General features: G+C 41.4%; 1 protein-coding gene across 2 annotated transcripts; it reads left to right on the plus strand.

Annotated features, from left to right (window-relative positions):
- Positions 1–427: 427 nt before the first annotated feature.
- Positions 428–15,258, plus strand: usp1 (ubiquitin specific peptidase 1). 2 transcript variants are annotated; one of them, XM_047375842.1, is made up of 10 exons: positions 428–544; positions 674–837; positions 1,316–1,527; positions 4,258–4,399; positions 7,090–7,191; positions 7,352–7,533; positions 7,696–8,411; positions 8,609–8,767; positions 12,773–12,974; positions 13,050–15,258. In XM_047375842.1, the coding sequence occupies exons 3-10, from the start codon at positions 1,358–1,360 to the stop codon at positions 13,807–13,809; spliced, it is 2,433 nt and encodes an 810-aa protein (XP_047231798.1). In that variant the 5' UTR covers positions 428–544; positions 674–837; positions 1,316–1,357; the 3' UTR covers positions 13,810–15,258. The 2 variants fall into 2 exon arrangements, with proteins under 2 accessions (XP_047231798.1, XP_047231797.1); XM_047375841.1 differs by having other exon boundaries at positions 489–837.
- The last annotated feature ends 362 nt before the right edge of the window (positions 15,259–15,620 follow it).

Here is a 15,620-nt window from a genome sequence, read left to right on the forward strand (position 1 = left end):
CATCAGAGAAACAGCCTGGGGGAAGAAACTGTCTCTGTAGCGGCGGCCTGAAGGTAAAACTCTAAACAGTTTATGTCCAGGGTGTGTTGGGTCTGCAGAGATTTTAGCAGCTATTCTATCTATCTATCTATCTATCTATCTATCTATCTATCTATCTATCTATCTATCTATCTATCTATCTATCTATCTATCTATCTATCTATCTATCTATCTATCTATCTATCTATCTATCTATCTATCTATCTATCTATCTTCACTTTTCACTTCCTCACAGTAGGATCCAGCCACAGGACATTGTGTGATGATGATCTAAACAGGGGTGTCAAACTCCATTCCTCGAGGGACTGTTCAACGAACATTTTTGTTGACCGATTTAAACTCTCCCTCTCACAGCAAAGTTTGTTGTTAACCGGCTTTTATTTTGACGGGAAAAACCAACTCTTTCCTTTTGGCTCTCCTTGACAAAACACTACAAAAATGGCGTCGACATGGTGGATGGACTTCGTGTATTTAGTTGTCTTCAGATAGGCCCGCGTTTTAGACTGTAAATGTTCCATGTTGTCTTATTTTCCAAAAACATGTGCATATTTATACGATTTATTCGCTTGTATGGTTTACTTTTCTTGTGGTCTACAACCGTTATTTGATATTTTTATCGGATATTTTCAAACAGTGTCGATTCTCCACCGGCGGAGCAACGGCCAGCGTGTCTTCGAGCAGGAAAAAGCGCCAACTTCTTTTTGCACCGTCTGAATAGTGAAACAGCGGAGTAAATTATTTGAATGACTGTACATTCGTGAAGATATATTAAACCTGAAGCTGGAATGACTCATTTAGGTAAGACTTAAACAAGTCTTCTCATTGTTTTAATAGATCGTTGTGTTGAATCCAACAGTAGAAGGCAGCGTGCTGCCTGTTTACTCTCTCCGCTGCTTCACAACACCGCTCCATGTCGACCCAGTTTTGGTTCTATTTTGTGTTCAAATTGTTTAAAAAGCATTTTTTAATGCGCACTGCTTTGTTGTTGTTACCATTTTGTACAATTAAATACGCCAAGGTCCGGTTGTTGTGGGGGCGTAGTTATATAGGCATCATTAACTTAGCTTTAGCTTGCTAATATGTTATATAATACCGAACTAAACATGTAACTGTAAACTACACTTTAGTCCAGGACCGTCTGAACCGATCAACTCGAACAAGTTGGCTCAGAGTTACATTATAACAGCACAAACTTAAGTGCGTAGTTAACGTTCGTTCATGCTGACCTCTGATGGCGCCGCCTAAAATTATATTCTGTAATTCCATTTTTCGCCAGTGAGCTGCGCTGTTTGGTCTCAGTAAGATATTAAGGAGAAAGATGTCAGGACCGCTGGCTGAGAATGCTGGAGCAGGTCAGGGGAGTCCGGTGAAAAGGAACAAACTCTCCTTAAAGTTCTTCCAGAAGAAGGACACGAAACGAGCTCTGGATTTCTCCGAACCTCAGGCAGCAGAAGCCAAAACGCCAGAAGCGGAGGATTCTGCGGCGAGGTGGGTCTGCGAGGCCAATGTTCAGATTATTATTGACACAAAAATACCTGTGCGGTTATTTTGTTTTGCCATAGTATTCCAGATTGTCATGCTCTGGACAACACTCAGTTAATCTGTGAGGCAGATACAGATGTTGATGTCTAAAACTTAATGCAAGTTAACATTTTGCCAGCTGTTCGTAAAATAAACGTCTTATTTTATAAACAGTTGACGAATGTTTATTAATGTAGAATGGGTCATAAATCACAGGGACAACAACTGTTGGTTGTTATCAGGAATTGTACCAATTTAAAGAAAGCGAGGGTTCAGCATTCCTACTTTTGGCACATAAAGAGAGTTCCTATTACAGTCTGGAAACATCAAGAAAAGTATGTCATTTTCTTTTATCATTTTTGATTATATGTCTTTAAAAAACGGATATTGAGTATCAGAAATATTTAGTTTCCAGACTTTTTATTGCATATTCTGTTAGAGCAGGGCACTTCAGTTTAGTTAGATTTCTAACAAGATCTGCTCAAATATTTATTTTTTCAACCTAGGTTCAGTATATGAACACTAAGGTTTGTATAAATAATTGAAAAGTGAATTGGTTTTAGGCATTTAAAAATGGAAGTTTAGCATTTAAAGTAAAAAATTGATATTTTAAGATAAGTATCAACATTTGTCTGCTTGTAGGAGGTAAATAATACCCTAAATGTGTTGTTGCCCATGTTTTTCTGTTTGTTTTCTATCTGTAGATTATCTCAACAAGTACAGAGATCCGGCAGTCTCATGCTCTTTAACACCCACAGAGTTTGCTCATTTGTATACAGACTCAAATTCCAGCATGCTGTTAAGAGGTTAATGACTGTCATTATCCTGCAGGATCTGTCAAGCTGGGTTTCAAATAATATTTGTGCTTTTAAGTTTAGAATCTTCAAATAATTTCTATTTGATTTCACAATAACTCTTTCCTTTGCTGATTTTAATACTCTTCACCAGAGGTTGTGCTAGGCTTTTTCGTTGTCCGTCGTTTTGACAGACTGGGTAAAAAATATCCGGTCATAATCTATTTTTATCCGTCACTTTATGTTTTTTTTTTTTTGGTGATGATAATTAAACAATCAATAACATTTATTTTACTATGATTGCAGTTTGATATATTGTGTAGCTTTATTCTGTTTTTACCCTTTTATTTCTTCACCTTTTAGAGACAGACATGGATAGTTTCTCCCTTAACCTACAGAATTTTCCCGGGGTTACCTATCTGCTTCTCTTTATAGAGCGACTCAAGCCCCAAAGGCTCGTGTGTACTTTAAAGTTTACAACAGCTGCACAAAATATGTTGCCCTAAATGCAGTAAAATATGTGCCGTTATAAAATATTCAATCACATTCAAATGAATGAGGCTTCATTTTGGGTCTGGATCTAGATTTTTTATTTTTTTTTATTTTGGTACCTCTGGTCTAGAGGATAAAAATCAAAAGGGTTATATTTAGACAACATCTCAATATTTGATTCACCCCCTAACAACCTCAACGTTTGTCAAACTGAATGTTTGAATTTTCACATTATTTACTAAAAAGCCACCGCTCGAAGTGGCTCTAGTTGAGATGCCAAACACAGCATTGAACTGGTTTCAAAAGTTACGGGCTGTAGTGTTAAAAAAGTAGTTTAGTAGTAAATAATGAAGTCCAGTGATCCCCAGGCCCACTGTCCTGCATGTTTTAGATGTGTCTCTGCTCCAGCATAAGTGATTCAAATAACTGATGATGCAGTCCACATTTGACAAACCCTAATGTTAAACGTTTTGAAATGAACTCAGGCACTGTTTTGTGTCATTATTTGTGTAACATACACATAATAAGGCACAACCAGGCTAGTGTTTTGTCCCTAAATGTCAGAAATTTCGTTGGGGGGGGGGGGAAATAAAATTTGAATCTGGAGAAGTTTGGAATGTTAAAAATGTTCAGGAAAACTGCATAAACTTCTTAAAGATTAATATTTTATTAACCCACATAACAGCGTTTTACCGTCTTATATTCTGTTTGTAAATAAAAGACAGTTAAAACATGGATCTATCATCTTTTACTAATCCAAGATCAGTTTGTAGGGGCAACAGGTTCAGGAGGTAGACCCAGGCATCCAGCTACACTCTCCAGCTCATTCTGGAGAATCCCAAGGCTTCCCCAGACCAAAGGTCATATATATTTTCTGTAGTTTTTTTGGTTTCCTCCCAGTGGGATGTACCTGCAAAACCTCCAAAGTGAGGCTCCCATGATGCATATTGAACCACCTGAACCGATTCCTCCTAACGGGAGGAGCAGCCACTGTCTTCCAAGCTTGCCGCTGATGAGGGAGCTTCTCACCCTATCTCTAAGGCTGAGTCTGGCCACCCTAGGGAGGACACTCTGCTCCATCCTTTCATCGTCGTTAAACAGGACACCAAGATACTTGAACTCCTTCACTTGAGGCAATATTTAGAATAAAAGGTATTTGAAGAAAAACGTACTGAAATAATCAAGTCTTTAGATCCTGTTTCCATTGAAGTACCAGATACTTATGACACTTTTGGCCCGGTGATATTTAAACACTGGTGGTAAAATTGTAGGTAAGGAATATGTTTAGTAATAATATAGAGATTATGCTAAAAACGTTATATTTTATGGAATAAATAAAATAGTGTTAAAAAACAAAACTAAAGACTGACTGTTAAATAAGCCTGTTTTTGTTTTTTCTCCTGTTCTGCAGCTGTGAGCATGCGGTCTATGGTCCCGCCCCCTGTCCAGCCTCACCTGGCCTTCCAGTCACATGTGAGAAGAAAGAAAACTTGGTGCCTTTTGTGGGTCTCAACAATCTTGGCAACACCTGTTACCTAAATAGCATCTTGCAGGTGGGGTTACTAAGTGAAATATGATTTTTTTTTTTTTTTTACTTTAAACTTTCCAGTTAAAGATCTTTAAATCAGAAAATCATCTTCTGATATTTGTTTTTATATCTCGGTCCATCTTCTTTCCTTTCAAATCACGTGTAGGTCAGATATTGTTGCTGAAACTTACTGTATAATTTGACGAGTACCTTAAAAGTTGGTTTTGCTTTACTAGTTTTTAAAAGTCACTGGGGTTACGGCCAAGTGGCTAGATGAAAGTTATTGCTGCTAAATACTTTTCGGTTTGTAATCTTTGAGCTAGATTTGCACATGGATGCACAAAGCAACCTATCAAGAGGCAAAGAGATGAAATTGCTTTCCATTCACTAAAAAAAGAGAAGCTTGTTTATAACTGAAGAGCAAACAGTGTTTTCTGATAGCAGAGCTTAAGGCTGGTGATAAGTGGCTGCTTTACAATGCGTTGTCCTTCTGAATGGTGCAGTGTGTGCTCAGATTGCTCCATTGTGGCTTATCTGTAGAGGCGATGCTTGGACGTGAAGAGACAACAAGCAGTGGAGGGTTTATCACCCAGTTGGACACTTGTGCGATCTCCTCAGTAACACCTGTTCACACAGTGAGCCTGTTGCTGTGGTGTCATATTTTACCTGTTGCTTTGAATAGGTGAGATGTGTCTCTATTCATAAGAGAACAATGTTAAGAACTGTGTGCCTTCTGCACAGTAAAACGATGTCTCATGCAAAGAGAAAAGCAGTAAAAGGTTTGATCCCTTTCCAACTTACATTTTCTGGTGATTTTATAAAGTATTTGACCTAAATTGCAGTATTCTGTCTGTATTATCTCCATTTCTCTGCGAGGGATACAGAGAGCACAACATTGTAGAGGCAGCAATGACAGTGTTGTGCCAATAAGATGTTTTTAGGGTATGTTATGTGTCTAAACATTGTCCTATAACATAAAAGGACAATGTTTAGACTTGTTTTATATAGGACAGGTAACCTATATATATATATATATATATATATATATCTCTGACACTGTAAGGTGTTATAAGGTAACAATACACCTTCAAAGTTCCAATTTTATTCAAAAACATTGAACAATACAAAGTTGTGGTTTGCATGAGGAACAGAGGAATTGGGGGAGAAACGCCTTCCATTCTGACTTTAGAGAAGACATGGGGTTTTCTCCCTTCTAGGGCATTTTGCGCTGGGATACCCAACACTCACATATTAGCAGTTCTAGATGCACTTGTTACACCTCCAAGCTTAAAATGAAGAAGAAATCCTGCACCTAAATGACAGAAAAAAACGCACCATGCTGTTCTTGCACAGGTCATGGTTGCGTGAGACGGCTTTGTTTCAGTGAAGCCTTTCACACCTCTTTGACCATTCGAGACGTGGGGATCTCTCAACCACTGTCGGCTTCTTTGCTGACGTTGTGGAAGGCTCTCTAGAAACAGAAAACCAAGACTGGAGCTGCAGCAACATGCGGAGCCTCCTGGCAAAACAAAGCCAGGCTTTGTTTCAAGAGGCGTGCAGCTGGCTGGTTCTCTTGCTAAAGCCAACCTACACCTACGTTCATGTCTGTGATGTTCCTCCACTAGTGTGTTTTCATTTAGAGGATCCTCTGTAGATGCATCTTTGTAAAAACAAGTGCAGCTAAAATATAACAAATCTTGAACTGCTCCCTCTCCTGGATCAGCTTCCTCTCCGCCACACCGCCTGTGGTGGTTGGAGTCTCTGCCCGCTGGTGTACTTGTGGTTCTCAGTGTCCGCGGCCGGGTGCTTTGGTGTGGGCTGGCTCACTCCCGGTGGCTGCTTGCCGGGGCCTGACTCCCTGGGCTCTGTCGGGCCTCTGCTTGGGGGGTAGTGTGTCCCGGGGTCTTGGGCCTCTGGGTCCATGGCTGGATCTGCTCGGGCGTGGACAGCTGCCGGCGGGGCCTGTGGACTCGTCGCTGCTGGGTGGTTCCCCTGGGACTCTCCACTGCTCTTCTCTGGGGGGGTTGCGGTAGTCCCGGCGGTGGTTCTCCTGGGGTTTCTGTGCTTTGGGGGGCCTTTAGATGTCTGTGGCTCGGATCTCCTCAGTGTCCGTCCAGAGACCATGGGGCAGGTCTGTGGGTCCTCACACTCGCTATTGCATATTTTTGTGGAGAAACCTTATATACAAAAGCGCGTCCACACCCAGACTCACAGGTGTTAATCTTCAGGTGTTGACAGATACACAGATGTTCTATATTGGGCTGCACCTCTCCCTAAGTACATTTTACATTCATAATTACCGTGTACTATTTTGTTAAAAAAAAAAAAACAGCTGCAGGTGTATAAGCAAGCAGGGTGTAATCTTGTATTCTCTTCATCTTTCTTTCTCTCCCGCGCTCTTTCCTCCTTTTCTCCCCTTTTTCCCCATCTCTTTCTTTTTCGAGCTTCTTTTTTCCTTTTCATTTCAGTCTCCGTGTAACAATTGAAATATTCCCAAAGACGTTTATAATAAAGTTTCTTTTATAAATATCAAGCAGAGCTTTAAAGCATTAGCTGTGATGCTCTGCTTGTGAAAGTGAATCTGTTGGGCAATTTCTTGGCACTCAGACAACAATTCTGAGCAATATTCTGCCGGACAGGACACGGTAAAAAAAAAAAATATATATATATATATATATATATATATATATAACAACTTGTGTTCTTTATCTTTAGGTTCTGTATCACTGCCCTGGGTTCAGACAAGGTGTTAAGAAGCTGTACGACCTTTCCAAAAGAAGGAAAAAACTAGCGGATGAAACTGATAAAAACGAAGAGGTTGGTTCAAAGCAAATTGTTTTAAAGAATTGTCCTCAGGGTATAAAACCATTGCTCTGGGTTTGAATATATTAAAACTGTTTCAGCCCAAATAAAGAAACAAATATGTCTTAGAATTAAAGCTTTTATTTAATAAACCTTTTGGATTTTATTTCTTCAGTCTCAAAGTCAGCAGTCGAAGTGTGCGTCTGAGACTCTGCCAGCTCACATCGAGCTCCTTGGGAGCTTCAACAGCCTGATAACCTCAGTGGAGCAGCTGCAGTCCAGCTACCTGCTCAACCCTGACGGCTTCGGTGAAGGAGAACTGGCCACACCACCTCGCAAAATACTTCACACCATCAGGTAATTTAAATCTGCTGCTATTTAAAGGCTGGTTCAATAACCAAAACCTTTTTTTAAAGGGTTTTCAATATATCGTCCAAAATGACTTCACACACGTTTTATCGCTGGAGTAGTAATAAACTTTCTGTAATTTATGTATCTGATCTGTTTTTTGCATTGCAGGCAGCTGAACCCTATGTACGAAGGCTATCTCCAGCATGATGCTCAGGAGGTTCTGCAGTGCATCCTGGGATATATTAAGGAGGCCTGTGACACCATCAGAAAGGAGCAGGAGCTAGAAAGAAAGGACGATGATGGTGATGATAGAGATGTTAAAACAGAGAATGACATTCCCTCAGATTCTAGTTGCTCTGGGCCTGAATCCAAAGCTTCTGCGGACGAGGACGGACACATCCGTGGCAAGAGGAAGAGCGACACCGAGGTGGGAAATGCCAAGAAGAAGCCAAAGTCTGGCAAGTCTAAGAAGTCAGAGTCTGCAGAGGGAAGCATCTGTAGAAACAAACCCTTCACTCGCTCTAAAAGAAAGTCCTCCAGTGACATCACCGTGGACGCTGCTCAGAGTAAAGACGGAGAGGAGGAGAAGATGAAGGACCTGAACAGGGAGGAAAGGAACGAAGGAAGAAAAGATGAAAAAGCATCTACTAAAGAAATGGGTGGGAAAAGGAAGAAGAGAACGACGCTAGGTTGGCTGAGATCATCAGGGAAACAGCCGAGTATATTCTCTAAGTTCTGCAGCGTTGGGAAGATCAGCTCCACAACTCTGAAAAATCCGTGCAAATCAGAGCAGGAAAACGGACCATCGGAGGAGCCAAAGGAGAGGACTGATCAACAATCCGCACCTCAGAAGTCCGCTGAAGGCGAAACAGAGAAACCCCGAGGTATGAGATGACCACTGACATGTAGATGGAGTAATGGGTGAAAATCTAAATAATAATTCCTTTGAGACGATAATTTGTTTGTTGCCAAATCTGACTCCAGATTTTTTTTAAAATGCAGCAATAGATTCAACTTCTGCCCTAATTAACATGTTTATTAGATTTATGATCATTTAACCACAATTTCCTGGTTGCTTCAGACGTCCTGGGCTTGATGGAGAAGTTGTTCCAGGGCCGACTGGTGCTGAGGACTCGCTGTCTGGAGTGTGAGAGCTTCACGGAGCGGAGAGAGGACTTCCAGGACATCAGTGTGCCAGTGCTCAATGACCAGCCCAGCAGCCCAGAGGACCTCTCTGAAGGTGAGGAGCTTTACAGCCAAGTAAGAGCTGAACAAAGGCCTTTAGAACGTTGTGGGGAAGGAATCGTCTCATTTTATCAGAGCGAAGATTCTCCTTCAGGATTTTCTGGCAGAGATAGAATTCATGGTTCTGTCCGTCCAGGTCCTGAAGCAGCAAAGCAGCCTCAGCCTTCATGTATGACTGTTAGTAAGATGTTGCTGTTAGTTTTACACTTTCCTAAAGGTTCCACTTTTGTCTAATCAATCAGAATATTTTCCCAAGGGTCTGGATAATCAAGATGATTGGCCTTACGGAAGCGAGACCTGCAGTGCTCTAGATGTTTTCTGGTGACCTGTAAAGGTCATTGATGCACTCTAGGAGTAATTGGGATTCTGGGAAGTAGTACTGGACAAAGTTGGGTAACAAGTTGGATGAACTCCAAGCCCTACAAAGGACCCAGCCAGAGTACCGGGCATGCAGTATCATGTGTTTTACTGAGACATGGCTGCAGAATCATATCCCCGACTCCAGCGTCTCTCTGCCGGGCTTTTTAACCATACGAGCAGACAGAGATTTAAAGAGGAGTGGCAAATGTAAAGGAGGTGGACTGGCAGTACTTGTGAACAACAGATGGTGTAATCCAGGACATGTAACTGTGAAGTGTCATCTCTGCAGTCCAGATATTGAACTGTTGGCAGTAAGTTTTCGTCCATATTATTTACCCATAGAGTTCACCAGTGTTATTTTGGCAACAGTTTACGTTCCACCTTCCGCTGTTGCTGACACTGCATGTGATGCCACCAGCTCAGTTGTTGCTAAGCTACAGACACAAAACCCCAATGCTTTTGTGGCAATTTCTGGTGATTTTAACCATGCTTCACTCTCTGCTATACTTCCAACGTTTCAACAATTTGTCAGCTGCTCTACCAGAGAAAACAAAACATTGGATTTATTTTATGCAAATGTCAAGGACTCATACATCTCTACAGCAAGACCTCCTCTAGGCAAATCAGATCACAATCTTGTTTTTCTCTGCTCAAAATATAAGCCCCTTGTTCAGAGGCAACCTGTAATAAAGAGGACTGTGAGAAAATGGTCACAGGAAGCTGAAGAAGCTCTGCAAGGTTGCTTTGAGGCTACAGACTGGGACCCACTGTGCCAGCCACATGGAGAGGACATCAATGCCATGACTGAGTGTGTAACCGACTATATAATCTTCTGTGTGGATAACATCATCCCTACCAGAACCGTGAGATGCTTCCCCAATAACAAACCTTGGATCACCAGTGACCTGAAGGATCTGCTTAACAAGAAAAAAGAGCCTTCAGAGAGGGAGACAGAGAATTATTGAGGATTATACAGAAGCAACTTAAAGTCAAGATAAGAGACAGCAAGGAGGTGTACAAGAAGAAGCTGGAGAGCAAGCTCCAGCAAAACAATATCAGAGATGTGTGGACAGGGATGAAGAAGATCACAGGCTTCAAGCAGAAAGAAGATCAGACCAATGGAGGTCTGGACAGAGCCAATAAACTGAACATATTCTTCAATAGGTTCAGTTCAGAAACAAGCTTCGCATCCTCCTCTCCTGCTCACAGCCAAACAGACATTCCACCCTCCTTTGACCCACAGCTGTCCAGTAACACCTCACATTTTTTATCTTCCACCTCAGCCCTAGACCCTTCTGCTTCTACATGTTTGTCTTCAACCATATCAGAAGATGGTGATGCTTCCCCCTTCCACCTGTGTGTCTCAAGAAGTCAAGTGAAGATGCAACTGGTGAGACTGAATCGGAATAAGGCTGCAGGTCCAGATCATGCCAACCCTAGAGTCCTGAAGGCCTGTGCAGAGCAGCTCTGTGGGATTCTGCAGCATCTCTTCAACCTTAGCCTGGCCCAGAAGAAGGTTCCGGTGTTGTGGAAGACCTCCTGTCTTGTTCCGGTACCAAAGAAAACTCACTCACCCATCTGTCCTCAATGACTATAGACCTGTTGCCCTGATATCCCACATCATGAAGGTCCTAGAGAGACTCCTGTTGGCCCACCTGAGTAAGCAAACAGTAAACCATCAGGACCCCCTTCAGTTTGCTTATCGCTGTGGAGTTGGAGTTGAAGATGCCATCATACACCTGCTTCAACAAACCCACTGTCATCTGGACAAAGTCAGTAGCACTGTGAGGATCATGTTCTTTGATTTCTCCAGTGCATTTAATACATTCCAACCTGATTTGCTTTGTCAGAAACTCCAGAAGACTCAGGTGGAGGCCTCAACAATCTCCTGGATCAAAGACTACCTGACAAACAGACCACAGTTTGTGAGACTGAAGAGTTGTGAGTCTAACCAGGTAGTCAGCAGCACAGGAGCACCACAGGGGACTGTACTCTCACCATTTCTCTTCACTCTGTACACCTCAGACTTCCAGTACAAGACAGACAGACTCCTGTCATCTGCAGAAATACTCAGATGATTCTGCAGTCGTGGGGTGGATCAGAGATGGACAAGAAGCTGAGTACAGGAAGGTGGTGGACCACTTTGTGGCATGGTGTGGAAACAATCATCTCATTTTGAACGTGACTAAAACAAAGGAGATGATTGTAGATTTTAAGAGAAACAGGAATAAGTCAAAAACTATTTCTATCATGGGAGAAGAAGTGGAGGTGGTGGAGGAGTATAAATACCTCGGTGTTCACCTGGACAACAGACTAGAGTGGAGATGCAGCTGTGAAGCTGAAGGGACAGAGCAGACTGTACTTCTTGAGGAAGCTTAGGTCCTTTGGTGTTTGCAGCAAGATGCTGCATATCTTCTATAAGTCTGTTGTGGAAAGTGTGATCTCTTCTGCCATCATCTGCTGGGGAAGCAGCATCAGAGTCAGGGACTTAAAAAAGCTCAACAAGTTGATAAAAAATGCTGGTTCTGTTCTGGGGACTTCTCTGGAACCTCTGGAGATTATTGTGGAAAGAAGGATTCTTCATAAAATGAAGAACATTATGGAGAACCCTGAGCATCCTCTTCATGAGACTGTCCTACAACAACAGAGTGTCTTCAGTCAGAGGCTTCTTCAGATCTGCTGTAAGACGGAGCGCTACAGGAGATCCTTCCTGCCCACAGCCATCAGCATCTACAACGGCTCTTTGAAGAAACCTTCATAATATGAGCTACAACAACATTTAATTTCCCTTTGGGATTAATAAAGTATTTTTGAATTGAATTGAATGTCACTTCAACACATAAATTGAAGCGAATATTGCTGAAGGATTAATTTATGTTTTTTTCTGATTCTTCTCCTTCATCACAATGTCTCCACCACTCTCAGCTGCTGATCATTTAGATCCACTGAGGGCTTTGAGCGCAGTGGTTTTGCATGTAAGGCTGGTAATATAGTATCCAACCACACTGCGATTGTGAAATTGCACACATTGATTTTGCAATGATTGTGCTGCTACATGTGGTGCAGCTCTAACTATCTGTAACTTTCTGTATTATCTGTTAGTTTCTTTGAATTAGGGCATGATGTGTCGCTTTTAAAGCCTGTTTATCCTTCATGTCGTAAGAAAGGTTCTGTTCAGGTGAACGCGTTGTTCTACAGGTTCGGCTGTAATCAGTGCTGTGTAAAATCTAACTTGGCTACCAGTTCATTTCTGTTATCAGGGCCTGATTGATTTGATGGGATTACATTTTTGCCTTAATATGAAATGATCTTAAAACTGCTTTTTGTATTTATTCAGCTTATCTTAATCTGATGTTCAAACTTGTTTGATCTAAAACATTGAAGTGTGATAGAAAAGCAAAAACAGGAAATCTGTAACGTTTCCTAATGAATTAACAAAAACAACATTGGACTGTCAACAGCTGCATCAAAGATTAGACTTTATCCCTTCTCCTTCGAATGTGTTTTCCACAGAAATAACTCTTCCATTGCTTCGTGAGAACTAGGATCATGGTTATGTGGGGGCGTTTTTCCATATCATTAATGCACTTGTGTTAGTGAATTTAAAATGATTAACAAGTAAAATTGTTTATCTTCCCAGTTTCTCCTGACCCTAAGCCTGAGATGAAGACTCTGACCTGGGCCATTTCTCAGTTTGCCTCTGTGGAGCGCATCGTTGGGGAAGATAAATACTTCTGTGAAACCTGCCGTCATTACACAGAGGCTGAAAGAAGTCTGCTGTTTGACAAAACTCCTGAACTCATCACCATTCACCTGAAGCGCTTCTCTGCCAGCAGCTTAGAGTGAGTTCACAAACTGATAAAAAATAAAAACCATAATTCTTTAGTTCGAATGTTTTAGTTTGGTTTTCCTTGCAGGGTGGACCCGTATGCCGGCCTTTCCAAGGTGAACACCCCCTTACAGACGCCACTGACCCTGTCGCTAACAGAGTGGTGTACAAACCCCTCTGCTGCTACAGGGCAGCAGTACGAACTGTTTGCTGTGGTCATGCACAGCGGTGTCACCATCAGCAGCGGCCACTACACCACCTACATCCGCATGTCCGACCTGAAAGATGCCAAGGTCTGGCTGCAGGACGAAAAAGAGAGTGAAATGGAAGATGTGAAGGAGAATAAAGATGGTGCACATAAAGACGAAGGTCCGGCCTTCGATGACGGCGAGGTGTCAGTCAGCCTGAGCACAAGGGGGCAGAGGCGAGCAGGTTTGGCTAACACTAAATCGGGAAGCAAAAAGCTTTTGGAGGGTGGCGTTGGGCTCTTGGGAGGACAGAGAAATGTGTCCAATTGCGAGCTGGGAAGCACAAGCAAAGCAGGCGATTGTGGAGCAGCAGAGGGATCCAAACGTAAAAAGACGTTAAACAACTCCAGCAAGAACACGGACGGACTCAAAAAGGAGCCAGAGGAGGCAGCCGCGGCTCAATCTGGGGGGATGGAGACAACAGAGCAGCAGGCTTTAACCAGGCTGCTGGAGTATGATGGAAAATGGCTACTGTTTGATGACTCTGAGGTTCGTTTATTTGAGGAGGAGGACTTTCTACGAGCCTGCTCCCCCGAGACGTGCTCTTCATCCACACCGTACCTGCTGTTCTACAGAAGGATGCCTGAGCCCAGACGCTAAAATAAACACGAGATACATGTAGACACAAGTATATCTGTAATTGGTGGTGCCAAAAACATTTATTGCCATTTTAACATGTTATCATGTTTGTTTCCACTGTAGAAAGCAGTACCTGCAACAGTCTCCTCCTTTAGGACCAAGGCCAGTTTAATGCACACTTAAGCAGGGGCACACTTTATAAAAACCAGCTGATTTTAAAGTCTGATTGCCCTTTTTTTTGTACACATCAGGGATGACTAAGCCTTTTTTTCTACAGTCTTAGTTGTTTGTAGTGGTATATTTTTGACACTGGTTTTTAATACATGTCATGCCTTTCTTCTTTTGTTCTTGTCTGTAAGGGTTATTTCTAGTGTGGTAAAAGCACTTTCCTTTAGATCGAAGGCAAGAGGTCTCGGATTTATTTTCTCCGTGTGACAGAATTTGCAAAAATGTTTTTTATGCATTATTTTCTCAAGTAGTGCCATCGTGTTTTTTTTTTTTTGTTTTTTTTTGCATAATCTCCAGCTTGTATAGCTTGATTTTTTTGTTTGTTATTTACTCTGCTTTGGCCTTCAATCGGTGAAATTCATTTTATAAGACTGAAACGAGAACGGCAGCAGATTTGAACATATTTGCTGTTAGGCTTTCAAAAGTGATTCGCCTGTGTGCAGTTTGTTTAGAAAACCAGGTTTTTGTATCACATTTTATATGGTTAAGGGCAACTCTTAAATTAAAATCATATCATTAGTTATTAAAAAGATCTGCAATATATTTCCAGGAAGAAAGGTGTTAAAGCTGCTCACCTAAAACCTTTATTATTTTTTTTGTTTTTCTTGTCTTGGCGTTAAAGCTTTTGCTTTTAATGAAGGGCATAGGGATGTTTTACTGATCACAGATCTACTTTCTGCTGCTGAAGGCCTGCACATATTCTGCAGACAAACTAAAACAATATCAAAGTTCTTTCTGGAGATGATTTTTGATGCTTAACAAGAAATCAAGTGCAGAACATCAGGGAAGTCCTCATAGGTCCATCCCACTGCAGCGGCTCACCAGCGTAATAACCACGCCCACTTAACATTTCCATCCAATCACAAAGTTCTGTCCAGAAAATGTTTAACAAAACAAGTTGCAAGAGATCCAAGTCTAGACTGAATTATATATATTTTTTTCCTGCAGCCTTGGGTGAGCGAACAATGAATTATAATCAACAGATTAAGGATTTGAGTCCAGAAAAATGTCCCAGTTAATTGTCAAAAAAATGAAGATTAAGTATTGTGCTCTGTTGACTTTTTCAACAAGGGTATCCGTCTTAGCCAGAATGAAATGTTTTCCTCTACATCCTGAGGTATAGTTTTTGTTTTGCTTGAGGATTTTCTTCAGAGCATAAAAAGCAACCCTGATGAGTGCATCAAACTGCACTCCATACCAGCTGTAATTACCTTTAGGTTAGCAATAAAGTTTTTACCTTCACTTTCTCTTTACCGATGTTTTCCTTTACCGATACGTTAGAATATCAGGGAAAAGGTCATTTATATCAGTTAACACCTAAAAGTGAAAGGGGTTCATTGTATGATATATTTTAAGGATTTGTTTTGCTATTTTTGCTTGAAACTAATCTGTTTCTCAGAAAATTTAAATATGACACAAACCAAGTCAAAGTGATTTTTATAGGACCTACAAAATCATGGGGAAGACTGCCGACTTGAAACATCCATCAAACATCCTATGCAAGTTTTAGGTACACAAAAAGGTTCATTGCTAAAGAAGCTGGCTGTTCAGAGCGCTGTAACCAAGTGTAAAAATGGAAAATTGAATGGAAGGAAAAACTGGTA

This window comes from Girardinichthys multiradiatus, chromosome 9 (assembly GCF_021462225.1).
Source record: "Girardinichthys multiradiatus isolate DD_20200921_A chromosome 9, DD_fGirMul_XY1, whole genome shotgun sequence".
NCBI lineage: Eukaryota > Metazoa > Chordata > Actinopteri > Cyprinodontiformes > Goodeidae > Girardinichthys > Girardinichthys multiradiatus.